Here is a 27,749-nt window from a genome sequence, read left to right as displayed (position 1 = left end):
AATACCTTATAGGTATCAAGTATCACCTGATACCTCGCAAGTATCGCCTGATACTGGTAAGGTATCAGGACCTGATACCTAACATGTATCAGGTATAACCATCAAGTATCAGGCGATTCCTACCACGTATTAGGTGATACTTGCAAGGTATCATGCGATTCTTACCACGTATCATGTGATACTTGCGAGGTATCATGCGATTCTTACCACATAGATGGTGATACTTGCCTGATACCTAGCCGGTATCGGGTGATACCTACCAGGTATCATGCGATTCTACCACGCATCAGGTATCAGACGATTCCTATCACGTATTAGGCGATACTCGCGAGGTATTATGTGATACCTATCAGGTATCGCGCGATTTCTACGATGTATCGGGATGATACTTGCGAGGTATCAGATGATACTTACTAGATATCAGGAGCTGGGCGTCGAGGTGTCGTCGTCGGCGGCCACGTCCTCCCTCGTCCACGGTCCACACCGAACCCGATCCTCGTCGCTGGCAGCCGCATCCTTCCCCGTCCACGGTCCACATCGGAGCTCGTCGCTGGCGACCGCATCCTCCGTTGGGAGCACGTCACCGGCGGCCGCGTCCGTCGTCCACGCCTCAACCCGCGGCCGCGTTCTCCACGCCGGCGCTGCCGCCATCACCACGCAGGATCCTCTGCCGTCCATGCCCCACACTGGTGCTCGGCGCCGGCGCCGTCTCTATCACCACGCAGGATCCTCTGCCGTCCATGTGACCATGCCCCACGCTGGAGCTCGCCGGTGGCCGTGTCCTCCATGCCGGAGCTCGTCGCCGGCGGCCGCATCCTCCACGCCGAAGCTTGTCGTCGGCGCCGCTGGAGCTCGTTGTCGGTGCCGCCGGCGTCAGCTCGTCTACGCTCGCTGCTCCCACAGTGGCCCGTGCTCCCCTGTCTCAGGGAGGTGAAGAGGGAGCGATCCCGTTGGGACAGTATCCCAACGGGATACCGGTGGGATACCGGTATATAGCAGCTCCCATCATAATAATGTGATATCTTGTTATAAATATTTTATTGTAATAAATACAATGGTGTAATCAGATAAGTAATTTGAGAAAAAAAAAACTATAAAAAGGAGAGAAAAAAAGACATGCATGACACAAAAAAATCTTTGAATTTGCTGTGCTTGTATTTAATTAGTAGCACTCCTCTCACGCGTGGCTATCGTTCAAGCGAACCAGTCACCTGCATCCGATAAGAATAAATAGTGCGCATAAATTTTGCCTTTAAAATTATCTCTATTTCTCTCACTTATGCATTAATTGTACCTCTCTAAGAGCACACATCCACAAAATTAAAATTAACTTGAGTAGGTACAATAAGATACAAAACACTAGCCCAAGTTACATCGTAGGCTCCGATGATAAGTTGGATTAGAAAAGAGGTGAGAAAGAGGAGCTACCCTCCTACAAGAGGTTAAGCTATACACGGCTCCAAGGACATGTTTGGCTAATGGGTTAGGAAAATGATTTCCTATCCACCAAAGGATATCTTTAAATCATAACCATTCATTCTTCATATCTCATTTCATTTTCATCTTAGACCTTCATTCATTTTCATTCCCAATCACACCCCTCACAACTCATCATCCAAACATGCTGTAAGAGAAATGGATAGAAAGAGGAAGAATATATTGGACATGCAAATAAATTAAAAAGTAAAATACACTAGCAGTATCAATTTGCAAGTTAGATGCAATTTAGTCATTCATCTTACAATTTGCACAAATGAGTCGCTAATCTTGTTTCGATGGTGCAAATCTTAGAAAATACCGTTTGTTTCTAACTTGGAAGCCATAAGGGCCAAGCATACATTTTGTGAGACATGTGGACAAGACAAGCTTACATATTTTTTGCCAATCAATAAAATAGCAAATTAGCACCCATATTTATATTTTCACCTATGCTAGCTGCTATTGCGTGTTTTAACATAGCAAGCAATAACAAAATTCATCTTAATTTATATTCTACTATCTCATATGGCAGTTGGCTTATTTGTGGATATTTGCAAAAGAAATCAACATGGCATCCAACTTAATACCGAGCTCCTACATAACACATTTTTTATGTGATTTGAAAAAAGAAAACAAGATAATTGACTTATTTGAGCATTTTACAAGATGAGTAAATAAATTACACCTAAGTTACAAGTTAAGATACCACCAACGTATTTTACTCTTAAATTAAAATTATTAGGACTAATACACTGGTGTTAGTGTAGAATTAACATAGTATTGTGTATGCTTTGCTACCTCACAAATAGAATTAGAGATCCTGTTATTGTGCTTGAATGTAACGGGTGGAGTGTTACCTATAGCTTACAAAATATTCTATGCCTCGACTAGTAATAAATAATAAAAGGTTCAAATGCAAATACACGGAACCAATCCTCGAATTTTTTTCCCCCGTTTCGAGCTCTGTTCCAAATGACGAGGAAAGTTTAAGTGATACTCCAACACAAACGTTTTATTCGTATTATAAACTCACCTCTATCTAGTGCCGTAGTGCGTGGCATTACTAGCAAGAACAAATATGGGTTTTTTGGTAATAACAATAGCTGGGGTGCAGGTCAGGACAGTAGAGTTGTGCTGTATGTACGGGCAAGACAAGTGGAGTACTATCATCTCTCATTTGTTTCTAGTTCTAACCGATTGATGAATACATATAATACAGACTCCACTATGGAGTAGGAGTACTAGTAACAAGGAACAGCTTTGAGAAAATTAAGTTGATTTCTGCTCAAACAGAAATTAAGTTGCGATGCGTTGCTGGCGGGTGTATTCCCACACGGCAATGGCACCGCTGACATGAACATTGAGTGACCTGACGATGCCCAGCTGCGGGATCTCCACGCATGCGTCCAACACATGGATGATATCCACCGGGATGCCTTCCTTCTCCCGTCCCAGCACAAGCACCTTGTCAATAAATATATTTTCCTTGTTAGTTCTTTTTTTGTATGATTTTTTCCCTCCTCCTATGTGCAGTAATGCAAACATAACACATACACACAGAGAGAGAGAGAGAGAGAGAGAGAGGGGGGGATTTGGATCTTCTAATTATATACCGTTTTGCTCGGAAAAGAGAAGTGGTCCAGTGGCTTGCTGTTGGCCGTCTGCTCCAACCCTATCACGGAATAGCCTTCCAGCCTCTTCTTCTCCAAGAACACTTTGACGCTATTCACTGGAACCTCCATCATGGGCAACCACTTCTCCGCCGTCACACTGCATGCATTGCATATTTGCATGCCAAGTCAGAGAAACACAAATAAATCATCATCACCTATATACATCTGCCAGCCATATACATACCTGATCAACCGAAACTGCTTGTCCTCGATAATACTTTTGTCAGCAACGGCCAATCCAACTGCTTTGAATATCTGTCACCAAAAACCTAATACCATTATATCATGCACGTTTCAGGGATAATAACAGGAATTATACCGATATATACCTCGCATGTTCTTGTCAGTCCAGCAAGATTAGGGATGCGATCTACCAATGATGCTACTACTATTAATTGCTGCTGGCTTTGCTTGATAGTTTCCACAGCGTGATTTCTTGATTCTAGCGCTAAATCCAACTGCTGGTCATCTCCCTCTAGATCTGCACCCAGCAAACAAGACAGCACATGGACAAGTGAAATAGCGTAGGGAGCAAAAACAAAAGCTCAGTTTGTAGATAATAAGAGCATCCGCAGCTTAGCTCTTCAAAATGACTTAGTATTACATAAAAACTTAGCACACCAAGCGCAATGAAAGTAACAAGCCTGTGCAAATCCATCTTGCAAGCTATTTTGGGAGGGAATGTGAAGAAAGGAGTAATAGTAAAATTGCAAGGATGCTTTACATACCTAAAAGTAATCTTGAAATATAGTCATCGCCAACAACTGAATGACCACCAACGTTTAATGGTTGATCAAAGTTCCTATAGGGTGTGATTTTCTTCTGAAAATTGAGCACATCTTGACTAGGCTCTAACAACTCAACTATGTTCTCATCAGTTCTGTCCTCTTTGTGATGCATTTCTGCTGTGAGATCCTCATTCTTGATTGTTATTGAGTCCTTCGCTATAGATTGTCTCAGATCCTCCCTCACATCCTAACATAGCTAAGTATGATTAGCTTAGAGTCCAATGAAGGAAAAGCAAGATCAGGTTGAAGTTCTTACATTGAGGAAGTTAATTACTCGCTCCATCACTGACACAGGAACACATTCAAAGTCAAAAGAGACCTAAGAAAACATCATCTTATTCAGACTTCTCTTAAAAGAATCAAACATTCAGTTCTCATAAAGAAACCATAACACCCCTAGAATTTGTCTAAAAAAGCAAACAAATTGTTTTCAAGAAGCAGGAATCAATTATCCTAAACTTGTACTAGAAGAGAAAGGGAATGTTATGAACCTCAGGGCGAGAACTAAATATTCCAGAAGGAGTCCCGGAAGTATCAGGATTGAAAACATCAAGGAAGCGTTCAACTGAAGCTCTAAGCCTGTAATCAGAAACACAATTTATAATTTAACACTTACTCCAACTTTGCCACAAATTTGGGAATTTGGAGAAACAAATGGAGTACGCAGCATGTAAGTTGAGATTTTTGGTAATTAAAAAACAAGACATTTTTTTTTGGCTCTGTTAACTCCATATAACTCCATAGAGTAGTTTGACAGGATGATGCTAAGAACACACGTAGAAATTAAAAGAACAACATATGGATGTACCTTACGCAGTCAGTATTTTCTGCCAGATATCTTTTCAAATCTTGAAAGCATCTCCTCTCAAAGACTGGATTTTCTGAACTTCCGAGTGCCAAAACAGACCCCATCTTTGATAGAACACAGTGGACAAGTAGCTGCGATACAAAATGGAGCTTCAAGTAACTAGAACAACGTAAAGCTCCATAAGAATGCGGCACAATGAAATTCGGTAATTAATCACATAGTTTAACCTGAGTAAAACCACGTAAACTGTGGTGATGAGATGTTAAAAATGGCATTATTGGAGGAAAAAGTTCATTCAGATGGTTTATCTGGACAGCCAACTCCCGTGAATGAAGGATCAGATTTGCTGCTATAAAAACATATGAAGATAGTGCCTGCAGAGAGGGGGCAGATAAATAAACAAATCAAAGTGGAGAGACATCTGACTAACAATGTTAACCTGTTGTCGCATTTCATTGTCATGAAAAATTGGAATCAGCTGTTCTTCAGCCTGCAAATGGCATTTCATCATAAACGTTGACAGTTAAAGGATAGAGGATTCTACTGGCATAAGAGAGTTATCAGTTACACAGGTATACAAGCAAGGCATGGAGTTCTCACCAATGCTGGAAATTTTAAATAAATAAGTATAGCAAATGTCTCCAAGTACTGCCGGACAGCAGGTAAATTGTTTCTCTGCAGAAAAAAAAAGATGATATTTGAACTTGCACAGATGCAAAGCAATAAATAACAGTAATGCATGGTAATAAACTAATGTGAAATTGCTTCAGGCCCACAAATTATGTAAATAAGTAGGGAGTGGTCTATTCAACATGTTTCAATAAACCTACATAAAGTTGAGTTTCCAGAGATACAAAGGATTAAAATAAAATTCATAAATTAAGAAAATTCTTACATAAAGACAGATGTGAATACTAGATGTCACTTCTTTAACAATATCATCCTCCACATACTGTGACAGAACACAAATCATCTGCCAAATACGAACTTTTCGCCTATGTACCTAATAAATATGAGACACTTAGAAATGAGAACAAAACAAAAAAGTTCCAAAGAGAAACAAAACACAATTCTGATAGAAAAGACTTACACTGCTATATTTTTTGTAAAGTTCTCTTGAAATATCCTTGTCGTTCACCTTTCAAGAAAAGAGTAAGAGTAGGTAAACACACACTGTCAGAATATCATAACTGCATTAGCTTATGCAGGGTTTGGAAAGTAAACATAATAGGTATGATTTGCAACATCAGATAGGTTTTAGAATCTGTTGTGTTTTAGAAAGATCTTAAATGGACTCCTGGCAGATCCAAAGATCAATTTTTTTTTTCAAATATTCATTATGCACTTCTGCCATCGCCATAAAATAAAACACAGCAGCCAAAGCATATCAACAAGCAACGTTTCCCTATATAGCATACTCTCTGCTCACAAGGAAAAAGGTTGTACCGCTGAATCAAGAAGTTTCAGTAGAAATAATTTGCCAGATCGAAGGGCTTCTTCAGTTTCCAATGTGCTCTTTACTTCGATTTGCTTCCATAGATGATCAAAGAGGACGGCAACTGAAACGCGAGCATATAATTCTGTATTAATGAACACCTGCAACAACATTGCCAATGGATATACAATGAAATTATCAAATTGTTCATCATTGGTGAATAAATCGAACACCCAATTGGTTTTATCATTAATGCTGCAAAAATAAAAAAAAAGAAACAAAAAATGACACACACATTTTGTCCTGTTCATAATGCCTCTATATATGTTAGGATGCTTAATTGTACCAACAACATTAAGGTGATAATATATGTAGCTGTACCTCATGGTGATTGCAAATAATCTTACCTCTGTGAATTCACGATCTGGGCTTTGTGCTAACATAGAAACTTCAAGCCTTGCTTCATGGTTTTCAGATAGTTCAGCTTCAAAATCTTCGTCAAATGCCACTACACAATAAACATGAAATAGGGGTTTAAAAGAAGATCATATTAGAGAACAAACATACTGCTAGGATTTCTTAAAACAACATAGATGAAACTAAAGACAGAATGAGTCACTAGGAAAGATGCTGAAAAAAAAACTACCTGATCCATATAATGATAATAGCTTCAGTTCCTCCATATAAAAGCTAAGAGTTTTTGGGTACATTAACCATATACCACTCAAATGCAAAGCTGCTAGGCGTATAGTTCGAGGACTTTTTGAACCTTCGCCAAGAAGATTCTCAATAAACTGAAAACAGATAGGAGTCATTTGTCATCATTTCTTACAGAATACAAACTTGGGTGCTCAGGAAAGAAGATGTTTATACTCCTTTAATGAAATAGATAAATATGCTACGCAAAATAGTCACATTTTTACATGATGTAGGATGTGAAATTGAGACCACAAAATAATGTTCATATTTCAGAACATCATATGAATGACCTATGTTTCCGTCATTGTTACTCGGCGTTCAGAAGGTGGGCAGGTTCTCAATACTTTATCATTCATAAAACGCTTATCAACAGACAATGTATGTACTTAAAGTGCATAACGCAGACTGCATATCTCTACTATTATAAAAATTGAAGATGTTTCCGCCGTTCGTCATCCGTGTTTGAGTCGGTTTTAATTTTATGTTTTGGTTTTAATCTATATCTCTTCTCTATCTCTATCTCTACTATTATAAAAATTGAAGATGTTTTTGCCGGTATTTTGGTACGTCATCCATGTATGAGTCGGTTTTTAAGTTCGTTTGCTTTTGGAAATACATATCCGTATTTGAGTCGGTTTTTAAGATTGTTCACTTTTGGTAATACAGAAGGAATCATATAAGAAATCTGTTCAAAAAAACTCGCATGCTAACTTGAGACGATCGGATTCCTAATTGCAGCTCATGATTTTCTAAAAATATAATATCCAAGCGAACTCCCACAGTGAATTTCATCTTAACTAAACCATATAACAATAATACAATTAAAATAGACTTCACCCATTGCAACACACGGGCATTTTTTCTAGTATATACTACCTCTGTCCCAAAATATAACAACTTTTAGCTATGAATCTGGACATAAAGTTGTCCAGGTTCATAGCCAAAAATGCTTATATTTTGGGATGGAGGGAGTATATGTATATGTATATGTATATGTATATGTATATGTATATGTATATGTATATGTATATGTATATGTATATGTATATGTATATGTATATGTATATGTATATGTGTATATGTATATGTATATGTATATGTATATATATATATATATATATATAAAGTATCACTTTTGATGAACACACATCAGCAGCAGCAGTAACTAGGCATTTTGTTTCGATAAATTTGTTTCTGACGCCACTGATTAGACAACAAGATTATTGCATTACATCAAAAATGGTGAGGAAATAAATGAAGGTGTGAGAACTGACCCATTTCAAAGGACCTGGCCCTTTTTCATTCTCCTGGTGCATTTCCAAATTAGGAAAGATTGCTGGGTGCAATACGGCAGATAACAATGCAGCAATTGGTGCAACTCTGCGCTTATTGCAACTAAGGTGCAAGATCCAGGAAGACTTTACAAATTGCATCATCATCTGTGGAAAATAAGATGAAACATTAATGTCCAATAAATGCTAGTTACAATTAAAGGCCTTGTTGAAATGCATGGTTCCCATAGGAAACCACACTGCTAGGTATGTTGAACAGTATTTTTTTCTGCTTTAAACTTTGGTCTCTTATACATACTAGCCTGGAGCCCGTGCATTGCAACGGAAAACAAATTGAGTTTCTAGCTTTTAATAAGCATTTAGTCTAAGTAATACTATGATTTTTCTTATTGAACAAGTAGGTGATTTTGAAATTTGGAGGGAGCCAACATATAATGTAAAGTCAGGCAGAAACAACTAGGTGAGAAATTACAGACTCAAAGCAAATATAACCATTTGAGTTAGCAGCTACAGTTGGTGGTTAAATGGTTATAGTAGCATGGAAATGGGGAAAGGTGCCTTGGATAGTACCTCATAACTGATGCCCAGCGAGGACAAATTTCTGGTTCTCATGCTGAAGTGTAAAAGCCCCAAAACAGATCTCACGCATCTAAGGATGGCCAAGACAGAATTTTCACCAGCATTTTCAAGACTGCGAAGATTTTAAAGAAAAACTGATGTAAGAATCTAAAGTTTCCGATGTGAGCAAAACCACCAAAGATAAAATAAAAGAAAATAACCACGTGCAAACATAACCCTAACTTACATTAGAAAAGGGCCAATCAGAATGTATTCGAGCCTATTTTTGGCTTCCTTTTCCTAAATTGAACGGACTGTGAATTGAGTTGACATAGAAAAGCTCTAGATTTTTCGTAGAAATCACACTAGGTAACAAGTTATGAAAAGATTAAAGCTTCTAGAGATCCATAAAACACACAATTAGTGGTGAATTGGGTTCAAGAACCTACTCAGGCTGTCAGGCAGCAATCCCATGGTTTGGTTTACACATTACAGTGTGAATAAAATAAACCATAGAGAAAAATTTTAACAGCTAGACTCACCTTTCAATAATATCAACAAAAATAGATCGGAGAGTTGATTCTGAAAATAAAGGATAGAGCATCTTCAACAGCGATTCATTCTCACCACGGCAGCAAGAAAAGGATAGCAGCGAATCTAGACAAAGCCACTATATCAAAACAAGTAATTAGGAGCTATCCATGTAATGAACTTATTTATGCATTATCAAAATAAGCCATGTGCGCTATAAAAAGGAAAAAGACATCGTTCTCACCTTCCAACACATTAAAACAGCCCGTCTGCTTCTCTTTAGAACTCCATTCACAAGGAGATTGTTGATGTTATCAAGAAAACTGATGACCAGAAAATCCAATGAAAATTTGCTGTTTTGATTTATTTGTTTTGGTTCTACAAGATCAAGAAACTGAGAAGTGCAAGCAGTAGATAGAGTAGGTAGCACATAGGATAGAGCTTCATAAGCTGCCAAATGAAGTTCACCCCCAACCTTGCCCAGGGAAAAAAACAGTTAAAATGATTCCAACAAATCTTACATGAAGAAACTGCAAGCTACTGGAGACAAAATATTCAATATCCTGTTAAATAAGAGACTAACCTCTGTGGCATAACTGTGATGTTGGATAACTTCCCAACAGAACTCCCAGAAGAATGTCAATGTTGAACAAAGAGAAATATCAGAACAGTAATTGTTACACCATGTGACAATAGAACTAATGCTTCTCATGGACCAAATCTGTAAATAATGCAATTAGAAGTTATCGGCCATACAATTAAATGGTGAGATAGTCTTGAAAGCATCAAAGCAAAGGTAAAGACCCTTATTAGAAGAGATCCTCTGGCAGTATCATAACTGGACAAACAGCAGATTAACAAATAGATGATACTGGAGAACCCAGCTTTCAACAGACAAGAAACTACTTAATTTCCTCCACGATCAAGAGAAAAGGTAACTGTACAATCTTGCTTCCATTGCATGATAAAACAGCATCGACAAAAAGTTCTGATAGGTGAACGATGCAAACCTCAGTTGCTACTACACTAAATTCTAAAACATTAACTTGGTTCAAACTGAAAGGACAGCATGTATTTTTCAGAAAAAAAAAGGTTGTATGGAAGCCTGGAAAGTTTGGAAATAGAGGAACAATCAACCAGACAATGGAAAATTGCCTACTGTTTTTCGAACCCTCCACCCCCCCCCCCAAAAAAAAAAAGATGATTAGATGCTACACAGCTAACTGAAATTATGAGGAATCAACATACAGCCTGCAACACCAACGAGGTTGTAGAGGTAGGTAGACGACGTTGGCTTGGGCCTCCAAGCTTTCCTTTAACAGAAGATGGTAAATCCATGTCCTCTGAATTTCTTAACCAGAAAATTGAACAAGATGTCCTGCTGAAGATCACCATATTTTCCTAAAGCAGCACATAAGCAACACAATATTCAAAAGAGAATTCCAGAAATAATCATCAGACAAGTTGGAGAAAAATATGGTTACCAAAATGATAAGCAAAAACTTTGCAAGCTTCTTGTTAAGAGCATGGTGCTCTAATCCATTTGAGCTATCTGAACCTTCTTTGGAGATGGTATTGTTCTGGTGAATAAGCCTTTTGTGTTTCACTTCAAGTTCCTCGATCAAACATAATACAATGATAAAAAACTTCACTTGTATGCATTCTCCAGTTGGATATTCTTCAGAAAGATTGTTACCATATTTCTCCAAAAACTACAAAAAATAAAGACATATATACCATTCAAAGTTGAAGATGACAAGCAAAATTTCTGATACAGATGAAAACATCTTATTGAAAAGCAAAAGGTCAACGTATAGATATCAAATAGAAATATATTAGTGTCTCTCGTTTACTCAGTAACAATGAGCAATGCTTTTTAGAAACTTAAAAGCAAGTGTGGACAAAACAAACCACAAATATTTGCGTGAAGTGCTGCTCCTCTGAGGTTACAAGAAGAAGGGTCCTTGCCCACCTCCGTGCTTCAGCTTCCCATGCACCCACATCCTCATCATCAAACAAGTATGGTCCATTCACCTCTGTGTGCTTCACGAAGGTGGTAGGGAAATCAATGAGCTTCTCCAACAAAGTGTTTCCAGAAGAACATTCTTTCTTCTCAACAAACCATTTTTGAACCATTGGTCTCAGTTCTCCTGCAAGGATACAACAGCAGTGAGAAGATAAGATGATAATAGGGGGGCAAAAGTAGACCTTGTCGTTCTCGAAAATGATAATAGCAAAGTACATATTGATTGCAGACAATTTTCTCCACTTCTCATGTACTATAATCAAGTTTTTCTTAACATTTCTGTGTACATACCATAATAATCAGTAAACTCTCGAGGTATTGCAGAAATGAAGTACAAAAGCTGATTAAGTGGGATTTCAGCTGCACTTATCAATGATGTTGTGGCCTTCATGACCTGTTCACAAACTGCATTTGGTTTCAGGTTAACAAGTTGATTATTCATTACTTTACTTAACATTTGATCAAAATTTCTTCCTGGGGAAGAAATGACCTACCTTTGAGACGATACTTTGGATTGAAGTGTTGTTTACTCTTCTCACAAAGAATCATTAAAGCATCTAATAAATCTTCAATATTAACTTTTGTATGTGCATCACCATTGCATTTTGCCATTTCTTGCCCAGCAGAATCACATGGTAAATCATTTGTATTTAAATGACATGCGCATGAAGCAACACAAAATGCAAGAGCCATTAATCCTGCTCGGCCAAATGAATCTTGCTTAGCAGAAGAAGACAAACTCCAAACTAGATGTAAACGGTCACTGCAAATAATTTAGACAACATATGAAAAGAGTAGGTAAGCTTCCAGCATTTGCAAATAAGTTTTATCCAGTTATAGTGCATATGGCATACTACATACAAACTATATGCACTATAATATGTTCTTTTAGAAAAAAAAAGTAGGTAATTAATTAGTTCACAACTTTTTGTTTCCTTTATGTTATGTGTGGGGAAGAATATGAGACGTGCATAGGGCAGGTTGGCTCGCGGTTGTGATGGGAGGCTCTGATCATAATCGATTGGTGAAGAAAACCTTTTACATATTTCTTGCTTACATCCACAATAATCTGGCAACCTTTTAAGTAGACCCGCGTGAACTGATTAAACAGATTTCTAACAAATATCAAGTGGACACCCTTCTTCTCAAAGCTTTCCATCTCTAACTCAAGGCAGAGACACTATTAACTTGATCCCTACTCTAACTAGTTGGTTAGGCTGAGCATTGTTAGATGTATTTGTATAGCAGTGTACATACTATATACCCACTAGTGTAGGGTGTTCTCTGCATATTCGTACAGTTGCATTGTATACATGGTGGCCTATTGCCCCAAAGCAAACATTTTCTCAAGGAGCCTGTTGGTGCAAACATCATGGATAGAAGATGAACAGAAGATGGGTTATTTGGGTTAAGTTTTGAAAGTCTGTCAATCTAAGGGCACATTTGGTGGTGGTGAACTGGTGATAGTCCATGTACCCGCATTTACATGTGGAGAAAGCGTTCTCCAAAAAGCATGTTGTTTTTAATACTAGAAGTGTTTGGATTTGAACATGAGTTCTTGATGGCCAACTAAGGAGGGGATTGATGGGGAAGATAAACAGAACACAGGTTGGCCGTTGGCGCGCAATTTCTGTGTGTAGGGAAATGAGAACAGGGTGTGGTGTAGGCCAAACCATAACCACCATAGTTTCAATCATTGAAAGTAGTGAAGATAACTAAAATCCTTTCCAAAATCCAAAGTACCAGAATTCGCATGCCATGTTTTCATCGAGGTGCAACACAGGAAAAAAGGTAGTAGTTGTTTAAAAATCAGTACCGTGTTGTCAATCTCTGTGCGTAAAGACCAAAGAACCTCTCTGCACCTTTTATGATTTTTGAATCATAAACACCCTTCACACCTAAAATAGTTAGATAGACAACTCAGTACTTAAAAGGTAATAAACTGTTGAACAGTATGTAACAGAACCAGAAAGAATAAATCAAATACTAGTATTATAAAAGAGTTAGAAGAGAACGGTGCAAACAAGAAGAAGAATCTCATGATGCAAACAGTTTCTTCTTAGTATCTCATTTTTTTCCTCTTCAAAAAAAGTAAGAGCAACTCAGGTGTATTAAACAAGGTAACAAACCAAGTATAATCGCCCTTTGTAGTGCACTCACAATCAACTTTTGGTTTGGGCACAGAATCAGCACGAAAAATTGCTAAATAGTTTTGATGTAGCAGTGCAGTATTCTTTAGAATTTCAACTTCAAATTCTAAACATAAATAGTGAAACACCTGTCCAAGGACAGCATGATAGGAGGTAATAATCACGGACAAAAATTTGCATCAGCCTTTAGTCCCAAGCAAGTTGGGGTAGCTAAAGATCAAACCAAATAATGTACTAATAAAGTAGGATGACACAACATATGAGCTGAGAATGGCTAACATCAACGAATAGGCTTCTTCAGTCATTTATTGGTTTGGTTCACAAGTAGTCTGCCATTTGAAATATTCAGATCTATACTTCACAAAGAAATGGAAGCTTAGGTGGCGAGTGTTCCAGGCAAGGATTTTTGAGGTAGAAGAATATGATATTCCCCATAGCTAGAGGTTCAAGAATATCTCATAAAAAGGAAATGGGCACAAGAAAACATACAAAAAAAAGGCACATGTTTGGGGATAAAACAAAAAAAAAGAACTTTGTATTACTCAGAGAAGAATACGTTGATTTTATATTGAATTTAGTGTAATATGAGTGTAACTGACCAAAATCCTTGTGATGAACTACATCGTTCAAACCACGTAACAGTGGTCCAAGAACAAAGCCTCTGGGAACTATCTGAGGGCAAACCAAGTAGTGTTCCCATGTAATATCCAAAAAGGAATGCATAACCAGGTAGCGCACTGTAAAAATCATTGATAACAGCAGATTGTAAGACAACATTGTAAGTTTTAAGCATATGCACTCTGTATATATCAATGTCAGTACTGACCTTGGGGATTATCATGAGTAAACCCACGCTCCCAAAGAACTACCATCCAGTGGAAAAATCCTTCGAAAGATTCCATCTGAGCATGGAAAACTGTATAGGACATGTGATTTGAGTAATCACTCCGTGGTGTGGACTCAAACAGCAGCATTACCTGGGAAATAATATTTAAATTTATCAACCCATCTAATAGAACGTGCATGTGGTTACTTTATTGCTGTGCTATGACTGTTGTTCCTGGTATATATTGTGTTGACACTTAGATATACAGGTCTTAAAGAAAGAGCATGTAGGAACCAACTGACCTGGTGTGTCCAGGCCGCCTCAACTAAATGTGTTCCATACTCCTGGAGCATCTCGTAGAGTAACAGGAAAACTTTCCACCGGTCTTTACCACTTGAGCAGTTTTCATCTGATTGGCTCATTTCTCCAATGCCAAGGGATTTGGCCTCTTTCTGAGCCCACCTTTCTCTTTTTGTCATTGCAGTATTTGATTTGTCTTGAGCAGGCAGAGCGGCGGACCTCCTCCTGGAGCATTGCTGAGCACCATTATCCTCAGATGAGGAAAAGATGTCTAGTGATATTCTCAAGATGTACAAAGCCTGCTTCCTCACTAAAGAATCCTTGTCAACCTGGTGTGAAGAGGTTAAGCAGCAGGATGAGTATAAAGAGCTAAAAGACTAGCAGAAACAGTCAGAGCAGAAACGCGCACCAGTCCCCTGCGAATTTCATCCCAAAAATCATTGGAATTCCTAAGATCATACTCATCAGGTCCCAAGATAACATGTTTCAGTGTTGACAAGTAGAGAGAGAGTATATTATAAGCATCCAGGCGCTCAGCAGGCCCCAGTGCAAAGAGAGAAAGGCAGGAGGCCCATATAGACTCCAAGAAGCCAGACCTGCACGAGACAAACAATCAATAGTAGGTAGGGTGAGGCAGGCGCATATAGAAGAGGAGAGAAGAGAAGAGAAGAGGAAACGGAAACCTTGAGAGCTTAAGCTGAGGAGCTGCAGCCAACTCCAGGTGCACGGTGACACAGGAAACATCCGCGAGCGAAAGGAGCAGGGGGTGTAGGAGGACCCGGGTGGCACAGGATCGATACTCTTGGCTGTGGCCAAACATGTTGAGCGCCAGCGAGGAGAGGTCCCAGGTCAAATTGTGCAGCAGCGCATTGAGGCTTGTGCTCTTCCTGTTCCTCTCCAATGTGTGTTGGAGCAACGACGCCAGGACAGCGGTGGCCTTGGAGATTGGTAGAAGAAGAAGCCCCCCTGGAGCTGGAGGCGGCGGGTCCTCCCCAGTTTGGTACACAAACAGTAGAGTGGAATCCAAATCCATATCCATGGCGATGGCGGAGGATCGAATACACAAGGGCAAGATGGTAGCTCCTAGAAGGTCAGAGAAGGATTGGTTGGTGGAGACGGCATCGCACATCAAGGCAATGGTGTGCTGGAGCTGGTCTTCTTGCCTAAGCAGCGGCAGGAAGACCCTCCATAGCAGCGCGCGCACAGAATCCTCCGCCGGCCGCTCCTGATCTGGATTTCATCAATCAATCATCATGTATAAGTTCTTCTTCGGTCTGTAGCCTCTGTAGTAGGACGGAGTAGATAGGGGTTTTCTTCTTCGTCTTACCGAGCAGGGCGAGCAGGTGGCAGAGCGCGGCGGCGTGAGGGAGAGATGACGCGGCGGCATGGTCGGAGTGGAGGAGGGCGTGGAAGAGCTGCGAGGGCGAGGACCAGGACGAAGAAGCGAGGACGCAGTCGACGATGCCCGCGACGGCGTCCGTCGGGACAGCCTGGAAGCACCTCTCAAGGGCGGCGAGCGCCATGGTTTCCTTTCCGCTGCTGGCGGCGCCGTCCACCTCCCTCAAAGGAGGAGGCAAGGCCTAATACTTGGGCTTTCCTGCTCTCTAGATGGGCTTTCCTTCGGCCCATTTACCCATTCTGTCTCCCAACGAATTTAAATTGTTCATTTCCTCCGCATCTCCTCGGATAACTCCATCTCTGTAAAAAGAAAAAAAATCTACAGATCTTTCATAAAAGAATGCAAGAGTTAAATTGTGACAACCGCCTCGTAAATAAATTGTGAGAACAGCACCATATGCAAGATGGTTTAGCGACCGAGTGACCCAAGCTTTCTAGTAAGGGTTGTACATTCATCACTCTTCACCATCCACATCTTAAAATCGGTTTTACTAAGTAGAATAATAAGTTCATTATTGATCATTTTCAACAATTACAAACAAGATTACACAGCCCTAGAGCATAGTTGGACACTTGGCATCGAGAAATTCCTTGAGCATGCGTGCCCCTTTCTGAGTACCCATCAACTCAGACAGCCGCTCTACCGGAAGCAGGGCCAGCTCTGCTAAGCTATTGCATTCCTCCATTATTCTTCTATAGTTTGAATCTGTCACACCAGGAAGCCTCCTCAAGAATTCAATCGCGGACGTATTGTAATTTTCAGCCCTGACGAAAACATATTTTACCGAGGAGAGTAGATCAGATATAAGTATGCTTCCGCGTGCGTTATGCCGTTACCAAATACAAAAAAAAACAACTTACCTCACGTCATTCTCCACAACTCCGTCCTCAGAGGGCACACCAACTCTCATTGCCTTGCTCTCATCAGGTTCATCCTGGTTTGTTTTGAGTGATAGGAATATATCTGCCGTGGCATGCAAGCTGCGAGACCAGACTATGCGAAGCCGAGGAAAATGCAGGACTAGTAATGAAAGTTTTGAGATTATATTTGTCGGAGATACATCATCCCCAATTTCACTTGCAGACTGAAAAATAAACAGACCATTCAGCACCTTTGAACACGAAAACCAATATAAAATAGCACATAGTCGGAAATGGATTAAAATTTGCTCAAGATCGAAAGACAACATGGGATGGCTGTTTGTAGGGAGCAAGATACCATCCATCTAAGAACGAATATCCTACCAAATTGGCAAATAGTAGCATGAAAAGAAAATGCATGGCAGAGGAGGGCGAGGGGGTACCTGAAAGGAAAAGCTCTTGTCTTGTGAGAATTCTATCAGAAGCACTGGGATCTTGTAATACCGAACCATGGTTTCAATCTGATTGTAGAGACGACCAGAAGCAAAGCTTTGGAACAAGTCCGCAATACTTTTTCGTTCGACACAGATCAAAGGAGAAAGAACATAGTCACCGACTTCCAAGGTAACAGGTATTATTCGAATACCTTTCTGGTGCAATACATTAGGAAGACTGCTCATGAATTCTCTCATGTCCACAATAACCTAGAAGGATATGCAACAATAAACATCTCAGCAATTCAGCCAGTAAAAGCAAATAATATTGTTCCTTAGTCAAAATAATGGACGGAAGCATCACCTGCATCTCCTTCTCTAGTGGCTTTCTACCACCTGCCTTTCTTGTTAGTGAATTTTGAGATAAAAGAGCTTCTGGTTCATTTGCAAGAGTTGGTCCAATGCAACGGCCATTCTGAAAAGAAGACAGATGTGCTTTCATGTATCAGGGAAATATATGGAATTTTCTCCATGTGCACACCGGCACTTTTGCTCACATAAGGTTGACTGACAGCTAAGATAAGTACAATATGAGGTTCACATGTAGATTAGATAAAAAGTGTAATAGTAATTTAATCAAGCATAGTATGTCTGCATTCATATACTAGTGAACATTACGCAAGGATCAAGCTGAAATTAATCCTTGATGATTTAACGAATTTTAGCAGAGTGGTACACCACCTGATCAACAGGTATCATCATCAGCGACTTCTGTCTGATCAAAGATTCAAATGCTTCATTTTCCCGGCGAATGCTGGACTCAAATTTTTGTACCTCGGCAGAATCTTCATAAAAAAGAAAGTAAACTTTTAACTTCATCGATGGATTTTCTGCCTTGTATACTTCAATTTCTCTAACAAATGTTATATCTGGATGATAAACGATAATTACAGAAGGTTTCCATACATCAAGTACATGCTGATCACTGTCTAGGGCGTAAAATTGCACAGGAGGTAGTGGTTCGGTATCCACAGAGTCTCCAAAAGCAGATAAATTGTTAGCAGCTTTGTCAACAGCTGGAGCTGATGCAGAATCATCTTCTGCAGACAACTTACAAGCATCAGTCTCAGCCTGTTCATCTGTTTTTCCTGATTGACCTTCAACTTCCAAATCAGTATGTTCTGTAGTATTTCTGTTTCTCAACTTACTGGCTTCTCTCTTTGCCATGGTTTTCTTAAATTTCCCTTTCCCTTTCCCTTTTCCGAATGATCTCTTCTTGCAGCTGACATTTGAATCATCAGCAAGATTTGCTTCCTTAGTTACAGTGCTTATTTCAGAGGCAGCCGCAAGTAAGGCATTAGCCTCAACCTTGCTAATGCTAACAGGACCTGCACTCTCACCAGACCTCATAGGAACTTCCCCATCCAGAACACCAAACCCTTTTAGTTGCTGAGATGTTTTCTTGTTCTTCCTATGCAATCCATGCAGTTCAGCTTTGCCAAGCAAGTACTTCTCCCACTCGGCCCGCATGACCTTGTTAAAAACAAGGAAGCGTGTGAAGGATTAATATGGTTTAGTTTTAAATATATCAAAGTAAAACTTGCATTTAAGATGTTGATTGATGCTATGTTGCTAACTACATTATACTTCAACTGTTACCTGATGCGAGCCTTTTGATATGCATTCTTGCAGCTGCACGCATGAGCGCTCATCTTTGCATGCTACCAAAACTATGCCACTCTCGTTAATTCCGTCTTCATGAACAGGGTTTACATTGTCACCATCTCCCTTTGCCTGTTCTTCTGCTATCTCCTGCAATAGTTCCTGCAAAGATATGTATAGTAAATCAGTTTACACATTATTCGTAATTTGTGGACAAGCACGGAGTTTCCTTGATTAATAATAACCTACCTGTATTATTTGGTAGGTACAGGGAAAGTTGATAAAAGAACAGAAAAGGGTGGGTTGCATATATATATTCTCAATACATTATTTACAAGAAATAGCTGGGCACAAAAGCAAAAATTTCCGCCAACTAGATTTAAAGGAGAATTCTCCATTACAAATGAAGCACATATTTAATGCTGAGTGCTGCCTGAAAGAACACCAGGAAACAGACCCAGGGTCACTCACCCGTAAAACCTTCCATTTAGGTGCTTCCTCTAAAATCTCCTCCACTACAATGCCCATCTCTGCATTAACCTTCTGAGTATTGTCCTTGTTATCACTGGAACCCTCATTTTCTACAGGAAATAAATGGGGAATTTAACCATGTGAACTCAATAGATGTGGCTCTAACATTTACCACTCAACAGATGTCAGTTAATTAATTGCCACCCGATAGACACATGAGCTTTATGAAATGCCACTTTCTCTGCAACTTCCCCTCTAAATGCCAGGCACACATATTCTTCTTCCAAAATTACCCCTCCCTTCCTTGCCTCTGATTAGACAGTGCCGGGATGCTTCAACTGCAGCAGTGCCGCCGCCTCATGGTCCAGTGACCAGCAGTGGCCAGCGTCGCTGACTCCAACACATTGCTCCTGGCTAGAAGATGCAGGGGACATGTGAACTAGTGGAGAGTGCAGATGATTGTGCAAACTGCAAAACAGTGGTCATGCGACCCAAGGATGATGCTGAGTAGATGAAAGAAGAAGCTACTTCTTTGATTTTGTGCAAATTTACTCCAAAAAGGGGGATTGGGGATGGCTCCAGGATCCAACTTGCTAATGGCTCCCCTGCTAGTGCACCTTCCTTGGCGGTGCCGGCGCCGGCGTGCCATGTCGCCTGTATTGTCGCTTGGATAGAGAAGTCAGGGAAGAAGATAAGTGGCATGTCCCCTGATCAGCTCTGCTTGAGCTTATTTGACCAGACCAAGTCTGGTTAGAGGAGGCGTAAAGCAACAAGATAGGTGGCCACTGCGTTTTGTTTTGGGGTGATCGCAAAGAAAATGACTGGGAAGATCTTATATTAAGACTGTCTATGGAGTGGCAAATAATTAATTAGTATCTATGCAGTGGAAAGTCGTTAAAGCCACTCCTATTGAGTGGAAAATATTTATTTTTTTCATGAAATTAAGAGGCCTATATCTAAATTCTTTAAGAAAAGGCATTAGTTGCGATTGAAAGGAAATGGCCGGTAGCCGCTACCAGTTTCTTTTCCTTTCCTGCTGCTAGCGCGTGCCACCTTCCTCTTCTTTGTTGGTGTGCCCTTGTTGTCTGCTGCAACCTTTGTACCGTCTGCTCTCACAACCTGGTAGACACGCCTTTTTGAAAGGTCGAATATCTTGTGGCTTGAGTCAGCAAATATCCAAACAGATCGGACGCCTTCAGATACTCTGAGTGTGTCCAGGTACTTAAGGTATGTCACAGCATCGTACCTAGAGAATGCCTAAGAAGTTTTATTATTTGAATAAGAGAATTTTTGTGTGCGATTCATGCCATCCAGGAAGGAATAATCATCAACAGCTTAATGGAGCAGAATGATAGGTGAAGGTATGGAGTGGATGAGCAGACCTGACAAGATAATCAAGCAGCTTGCGTAGCGTCCTGAGGTCGGCGACGAGCTGCTTGGTCTTCTTGCCGAGCGTGTGCCAGATGGGGTCGAGCTGCCTCCTGACGATCTCATCAAAAGACTTGAAGAGGCCCTTGTCGACGGTGAGGTCTTCGACGTCGACCTTGTTGGTCCGCCTGAGCTCCTTGAGGCAGGCGTCCATGGCATCGAGGATAGCGGCCTGGATGCCCCTCATAGGCTGAGTCATGGGGACGCGGACGTCGATGACCTCGGGCGGGGAGCGCTCGAGGTCAGCGGCAGCAAGAAGGTGGAAGCGGGGCCAAAGGTGGAGGCGTCGAATGTAGAGGCTCTTCATAGCGCGCTCCGCCTTGGCGAAGCCGGAGACCATGGCATGGGGGCGATCGGAGAAGGCATAAACAGGGAGGAGGTGGTGGTGGCGGAGGAGGCGAGCCACGAAGGCGTCGGAGGAGGTGTCGGAGGAGCGGTGGGCGGAGAGGAGGAGGAGGGCGCGGACGCGGGAGGGGAGGAGGCGGGAGGTGAGGAAGTCGGCGACGAGGGCGCGGGGGGAGAGGAAGAGCGCGGCGCGGGAGGCGTAGAGGGCGACGCGGTGGTGGGCGGGGAGGTCGGGGGCCACGTCGTGGACCTGCAGCTGCAAGAGAGGAGGCTGGCTCTGGGAGTTGAGGAGGAGGCGCCGCCGGATTTGAGCTTTGACCGGCTCGGGGGCGGAGAGGATCAGGAAGCAGCCATCGTCGGGGGATTGGTGGAAGAGCTGGAGGAGGACGGCGGACGCCAGGGAGGCCACCGGGAGGCCACACGAAACCACCACCAGGCCGCCGTTGGGGTCCTCCAGGAGGTCCGCCACCACCTGCTCCTCGAAGGGAAGCATCACGCCGGCGGCGGCGGCGCTCTTTTCCTTTCCGAGTGAGGAGGAGGGAGAACGAGAGGAGAGAGAGGCGAAACCGTCATGAGATGACGCTCGTGGGCCTTCTCCTCGGCCGGCCCAGACCCATTACTGCTTTTTTTTCCTCAGTAGCCCATTACAAGCATTAGCAGAGCATATGTATATTAGGGACTAGGGAGGCCATTTAAGATTTGGAATAGTATAACAGTATATATAGCCAAGATTGAACTCCTCTATCTACCTATATAGAAATAGAAGTATATATACTATTGACAGAAGAAGAAGAAGAAACTCTTCTAGTATGTACTATAACAGTATAAGTGAATAAACCTCTGAAACATCATCATCACTTATCAGACCACATAAAGATGAGCAGGTAAACAGTTGAACATGGCAACTTTAGTTTCTTTCTTTACACAGTAATCCCCTTTTCTTTAGGGTAATACTACTACATGTCAGGGGCTATAACATGCCTGATTCTAATCTAGTTTCCCTTTCTTTTATGTCCTCTATAAGAAACAAAGATAGTCCAGAAAGGAATCGGCAATGAGCACAAGAACCGACCAACCGACTGAAAGTGAGTGAGCGAATGAGTGATACCTAAGGAACACCACTGCTGGTGCTTCTCTTCACCTTGAAATACACAGGGTCTCGCAGCACCTTCACGGTTACATTGCTCCACACGTCTGTGCTGGTCGACAGCAGTGCCATTTCCTCAGCAATCGCCATGTCCTCGGGCACAACAGACCCAAACACAGTGTAGGCTCCTTTCCACTCCCCATGGTTTGCTAAGCTGATCAAGAACTCCGGCCCTGATCCAACCCATGCAACCGATCCTCTTCTCAGTGCTGGGCAGGCTTCTTTCGCTCTCTCCTTAAAGGGTAAACCATCGACTTCCAGTGTCCCTTGAAGCAAGGCATACGGTGGACCATATGCAGCCTAGTCACACAAAAACAAGGGGCATTAGGGTATAATTGTTGTCACCAACAAGTCCAAACCCAAATGTGACATTGGAACCCCTTTCATGCAATCGATCATAGAAGACATACATTTTTTATGTGGTCGCCTTTTGCATCCCACAAATTCCCACGGCCTTCAGCTCGATAAAATCTGCATCCAGCGCAGTTCCGCAAGCCCAGAACCTCAATGAAATAGTCCACAGAATGGGGTGCACAGCCAGGCAGCAACTAGATGCAAAGAAAGTATATTAGAAAGGGAAGACATGGTGAAAAATCGCAGATACAGTATAATTCCATTCAACTCAAGTGGATTATCCAGAAGACAGAATTAGAACTACCTGCACAAAATGTCAAGAAATTACCATCCAAACTTCTTGACAGAGCAACCTGGGCTAACAGCATAATCTCTAATGATCGATATTCACTTGGCAGCTTAGCGGTCTTACATTAAATGCATGTATGGTTTTACTCTTAGACACATATTAAATCCATAATCTCATGTGTTTGCCATGGCTCTCTATATAGCCAAACAATCCATGTAGCAAATGTAACCCCAGTGCATTATTTGTTGTTGCCAATTCTCAACAAGCATATACCATGTTCTCAGTAGAACAGATTGGAACAAACAATATTCTATAAAAACCCCTGATGGGCAGAGGAGAAGCAACACGATTAGCACACCATATCTTTGTTGGCTTGAATGAATGCTTAATGAGTAAACAAAAAATGTGTCAGATTCATGGAAAGAAAAGTAAATGACACTACACCACTCCGCCAGCTTCCCTATCTCTACCTGCATCTAATGTTCTTGTTGACAAAAGATATCTACCTTGTGGCCATTCTATTAAAAAGGGGTTTTACATTGCCCAAAGGTAAGTGCACAATACTGAAAATGAGATACATGTAGAAAAATATGCAAATAAAATAATTGCTAAGAGAAATCTTAGATCAGTGGATGCAACTATAGCTGTATATGGCCCCGGGCCCCGGTGCACAGCATTTTACATGTAACATTCTTGATTCGGTGATTGAACACTAAAGAAGATTCAAAATATTGTTGCCTTGTTGTAGAGGCAAAGAGCACTTACTTGAATACGAATGGTCCCAAGGTTTGTTTCCAGGCCCACAATGCCCTGCATTATTAAATTATAAATCTCTGAATTAATCATGGTATGAATTGGTGGTACATTTTTGTTTGTTTGAAAGCATAAGGAAACAAGCGTTCCAAACTTGTAGGCAAGGTGATACACACACATTCTCTAGTTGGATTGGAACCAAAATATTTCAAATTAAGCAGAGGCAGGGAGCACATGAAACAGCTGGGATTTGAAGGGAATCAGGCGAGACAGACACTAACCTCTCCTTTTGCGAAGACTAGACCAGAAGTCCACATAACATCATCTCCCTTTGCAACAACAGAGGGTGCCATCACATCCTTTTGTTTCTTCAGCCAGCACTGCATTGCAAGCAGGCGAAAGGGGATTATATAATATCATATTAGTATATGCAGGAGTAGTGAGTGACTAAAACTGAATTTGGGGTTTGGTCATACAGAAATACTCCTCCTATTATAGCTACTCCAGTAGAAATGGAGAATGAATAGTCAGTGGGTGGGTGGGCGAACGGACCTCCCCGAACCTTTGGCCGCATCTTTTCTTGTCCCCGCAGAAGACCCAGGAATCGCAGCGGCAGTCGTTGGCCTTGCACATGGCCTTGCAGGATTCGCAGCACGCGGCGGCGGAGAGCAGGCGGTGGTCGGAGCCCCACTTGACCGCCGGACCCCACAGCTCGAGCCCCTCGAGGCCCCTGCAGCAGCCGTCATCCGTCGGCGCCACAGCCATGGAAGATGATGCGGTGGTAGCCCGCGAAGCGGAGGGGAAGGACGAGTAGGCGAGGGCGAGTAGGGTGGCGGCGGCGGCGATGAGGATCACAACCAGGATGGGGCGGGCGCCGCGTGGACCGTCGGATGGGCGACGGGAGAAGGGCACGGCGGAAGGAGGCATTGCCGTACGCCTCGCCGGCGCCGCCCGCCGGCGCCGAGATCTCTCTCGTGTCGTGTCGTGTCGTGTCGTGGCGAGGCGTGCCGTCACGAGTTGACTTGCCCCTACCCCTTGTCTACCCAACATATAATAAGGAATGTATATTCGCCATATGAAATACTACTCCTTATGAAGGAGTTTTTATGAAGAAGTTACTATTTCACATTTTACATCTTGATTTTTCTCATCTATAAATAATTTACAAGTTTAAGTTTTGACTGCAAATTTCATATGGCGTCAAAACAAATGTAAATATATTAGTTTGTTGGACTATTTCGCACCTTAGATCTATGGGTGGGTAGGATTACAATGGGTCGGTTTGGACACATATAGAGCAAAAATAACATCGATCTGATATGCAATATTTCTTTGTCAGACCCAGACACAATAGCCATAACTGCCAGATACCGGTGACCATGCCCAATAGTGGCGGCCGTAGCTTTAAAGGATGGGTATTCACTCAACATTTTTTTTTGAACGAGCATTTACTCGACAATTACAAATGTCATATCCTTATGTTTATTGAGTTAAAATCTAGATTTTTTGGACAATTGGCTACTAGATAGGAGTGGCATGAGCTAAGAACATAGAAGGAATGGATTTGTTAAGAAAATAGAAGTCAATAATGAAGTATTATGTCCAATTTAGTGCATATCTCCGCTATCAAGCTTGATGCACATTAATTGATAAGGTGAGTTGCTTGATCATTAGTAATATCGATTCGAACCTTTTTGCATTAAGTGAGGACAAAAGCGCAAGGGTATTACAATATAGGTGTGGTCCAACTGAATAAGTTCGCCAAATATCGTTTTTGGGGCCCTAGGGATCATACGGATCCCCGATCCCCTTCAGCCCTTCCCCTCGTTGCTGACATTAATGCAAAGAAATGGAGGAGGAAGGGGACCAGGTAGCGTGGTGATCCAAAGTTTCGGGCGTCGACCCATGAGGCATGAGAGGCGATAATATGCTTAGTTGTTGTATATACTAGCAGTGGCATAGCCAGAATTTTCTCAAGCCTAGGGCTTAACCAGTATAATGTACATAATTTATCTTTATCTTCCATGTTTTGAGGTTTTGACATGTAAATTTTAATGGATATTTAGGCTTAGGAGTAGGGCAGCAGCCCTAGCTACCCTACCCCTGTTTCCGCCACTATACACTAGTAAGGGTAGGGATTCTCGTTGGTCTCTAACTTTTAGGGTTAATTGAATTCATGCCATTAGAAATATGTCGGTTTTGAAATATGCTACTAGTATTAACGATTTAGTAACATTGCCATTATAATTTTACATATATTTGAAATATGCCACTATTTTTCCCTTGGATTCACATTGCCCTTTTCCCCCTTATTCCTTCTTCCACTTTCTGCTTTCTCCCCTCTTTTCTCTTCTACAATGTGAGAAATCGGTGATTTGGCTCGGCGCCAACAGCAGCAAGCATGACCAACGATGGACATGGCCACTATAGTCACCGCATCCTCCCTTTTTGGCGCTCCTTCGCCCGGGAGGTCTGTGTCTCGCGCCACCGCCGTCCTCCTACTGTTCGGAGCTCCACACATGACGACGATGTCGCCACGGGGCCCTTGGTCGTCGCCGCTGACAGCATCTCTCTTCCCTTCCTTAATCCCTCTGCACGGCTAGCAAGGCAGAGATGAGAAGAGGGATGCCGATGCGTGATGGAGAAGCGACGACGGCATACCAGACCCAATCACCTCTCCTCTTTAGCCGAGATTCGGCCACCTCTTCTCGTTGCGAGAAGTCCTAGGCGACAACGACGACTGTCGAGGAGTGATCCTCTCTAGCGGGTGATCGAGAGACCCCCCCTTTTTGTGAGTTCGGCCGGGGGAAAGGGCGCGCTGATCAAGAACGTATATCCGCCTAGAGTCTCCTGAGACCGCCCGTGAGAGCTGGGATTATACAGGTTCGGGCCGCTATGGAGCGTAATACCCTACTCCTGCGCGTGGGATTTAAGGTTGAGTGTTACCAAGGTTCCTAAACTCCAGGGAGCACTCTCACTCTTCTTCCCCGGGGCTTAGGCTTACTGAGAATCGTCCCTTTTTTAGGTGGGCAAGGTCCTCCTTTTATAGTTCAAGGGGATACCACATGCACCACCTCTACCTACTCCTTCACGGGAGAGGAACCCACTCCGCTTGGATCGGACCACCATTCGTGCCTTCACCCGGAAGCTAAGCAGTCGTCCGTCCTCGAGTAGGGGCCCAGCGCCGCCCCCCGCCTGACACTGGGGACACCCTTGTGTCGGTGACATGGGACCGGGGGTATCTTGACTAGAGGTTTGGGGTAGCCGTGGTCACCCACGTGGCCTGACCCCCTCGGGGGGGGGGGGTCGGGCCCGAGGGTGATGTGGCCGCCCCTCCCTCTGTCTCCCCGAGGGGTCGGGCCGCTCCCGTTTCGGCCCCGAGGGCTGGGGCGCCCCGACCCCCTGTGGGTTTGGCGCCACGTGTGTGGGTTAGGTCAGCACAGCGGCGCTCACCTAACCGCTTTTATTGCGGGTTGGACGAGCGCCCCACGCCGCATTTAATGCAGCGCAGCACACTCGTTCGGTCCGTGACAGGTCACAGTGTGTGACCGGTCACAGACCGGTCATATCGCGGGTTAGGTGGCAACAGGCGGCCTTTCGCACGCCTCGCCCCGTCCCGTCGGAATGATGAGAAGCCTCTAGGCACTCGTCCCTAGCCGGAGCCGGCGTGCTAACTCCTGGAGTTAGCACGTCAGTCCCGGCTAGATTCATACCAGGCTTCATCGCAACCATTACAAGGAAGTCATTTTATGAAGAAGGGCTGACGTGTGGCATGCTAAACTGACGCGTGGTAGACAAGAATGACCGGTTTGTGACTGGTCTGACGCCGGTCACGTCATCGGCAGACAACCGTGCTCCCACGTTGCGCCTACTTCCGGCGGAGTGGAGGTAGGTATGGCCCATCCCATCGGAGGGTCATTCGGATAGCAGCCATGGCAAATCTCCGCCCATTAATGAGGGAGTAACAGGGAGATCCCTGGTGTCAGGCGAGTGATGACGCTGGGCCTCACTCAAAGACAAGCTGTGATTTAGCTTCCAGGCG

The 27,749-nt window shown here is 42.6% G+C and overlaps 3 protein-coding genes across 3 annotated transcripts; all 3 read right to left on the bottom strand.

The window, feature by feature from the left end:
• Nucleotides 1–2,470: 2,470 nt before the first annotated feature.
• LOC4331280 (uncharacterized) lies at nt 2,471–16,100 on the bottom strand. The gene is made up of 33 exons (XM_015775281.3): nt 15,893–16,100; nt 15,249–15,795; nt 14,975–15,161; nt 14,568–14,894; nt 14,266–14,416; nt 14,039–14,176; nt 13,106–13,187; nt 11,784–12,052; nt 11,581–11,694; nt 11,175–11,413; nt 10,748–10,975; nt 10,512–10,664; nt 9,847–9,984; nt 9,508–9,738; nt 9,275–9,402; nt 8,745–8,865; nt 8,157–8,321; nt 6,830–6,977; nt 6,591–6,691; nt 6,195–6,344; nt 5,839–5,886; nt 5,644–5,751; nt 5,349–5,423; nt 5,188–5,238; nt 4,976–5,122; nt 4,749–4,879; nt 4,432–4,519; nt 4,197–4,259; nt 3,881–4,127; nt 3,482–3,633; nt 3,337–3,407; nt 3,093–3,249; nt 2,471–2,943 (listed from the first exon to the last, which is right to left on the bottom strand). The coding sequence occupies exons 1-33, from the start codon at nt 16,086–16,088 to the stop codon at nt 2,776–2,778; spliced, it is 5,319 nt and encodes a 1,772-aa protein (XP_015630767.1). The 5' UTR covers nt 16,089–16,100; the 3' UTR covers nt 2,471–2,775.
• A 294-nt stretch (nt 16,101–16,394) lies between these two features.
• LOC4331279 (DNA repair endonuclease UVH1) lies at nt 16,395–21,710 on the bottom strand. The gene is made up of 9 exons (XM_015775282.3): nt 20,774–21,710; nt 20,408–20,637; nt 19,392–19,501; nt 18,918–19,082; nt 18,000–18,791; nt 17,623–17,733; nt 17,268–17,528; nt 16,825–17,048; nt 16,395–16,728 (listed from the first exon to the last, which is right to left on the bottom strand). Exons 1-9 carry the CDS (start codon nt 21,655–21,657, stop codon nt 16,518–16,520), a joined length of 2,988 nt encoding a protein of 995 aa, XP_015630768.1. The 5' UTR covers nt 21,658–21,710; the 3' UTR covers nt 16,395–16,517.
• A 283-nt stretch (nt 21,711–21,993) lies between these two features.
• On the bottom strand, nt 21,994–24,731 carry LOC4331278 (uncharacterized). The gene is made up of 5 exons (XM_015775283.3): nt 24,260–24,731; nt 23,989–24,087; nt 23,720–23,764; nt 22,722–22,859; nt 21,994–22,611 (listed from the first exon to the last, which is right to left on the bottom strand). The coding sequence occupies exons 1-5, from the start codon at nt 24,632–24,634 to the stop codon at nt 22,273–22,275; spliced, it is 996 nt and encodes a 331-aa protein (XP_015630769.2). The 5' UTR covers nt 24,635–24,731; the 3' UTR covers nt 21,994–22,272.
• Nucleotides 24,732–27,749: the final 3,018 nt, after the last annotated feature.

Source organism: Oryza sativa, chromosome 3, assembly GCF_034140825.1.
Source record: "Oryza sativa Japonica Group chromosome 3, ASM3414082v1".
Taxonomy (NCBI): Eukaryota; Viridiplantae; Streptophyta; class Magnoliopsida; order Poales; family Poaceae; genus Oryza; species Oryza sativa.
Note: the sequence above shows the minus strand (reverse complement) of the source record. Positions and strands in the feature narration are given on the sequence as shown.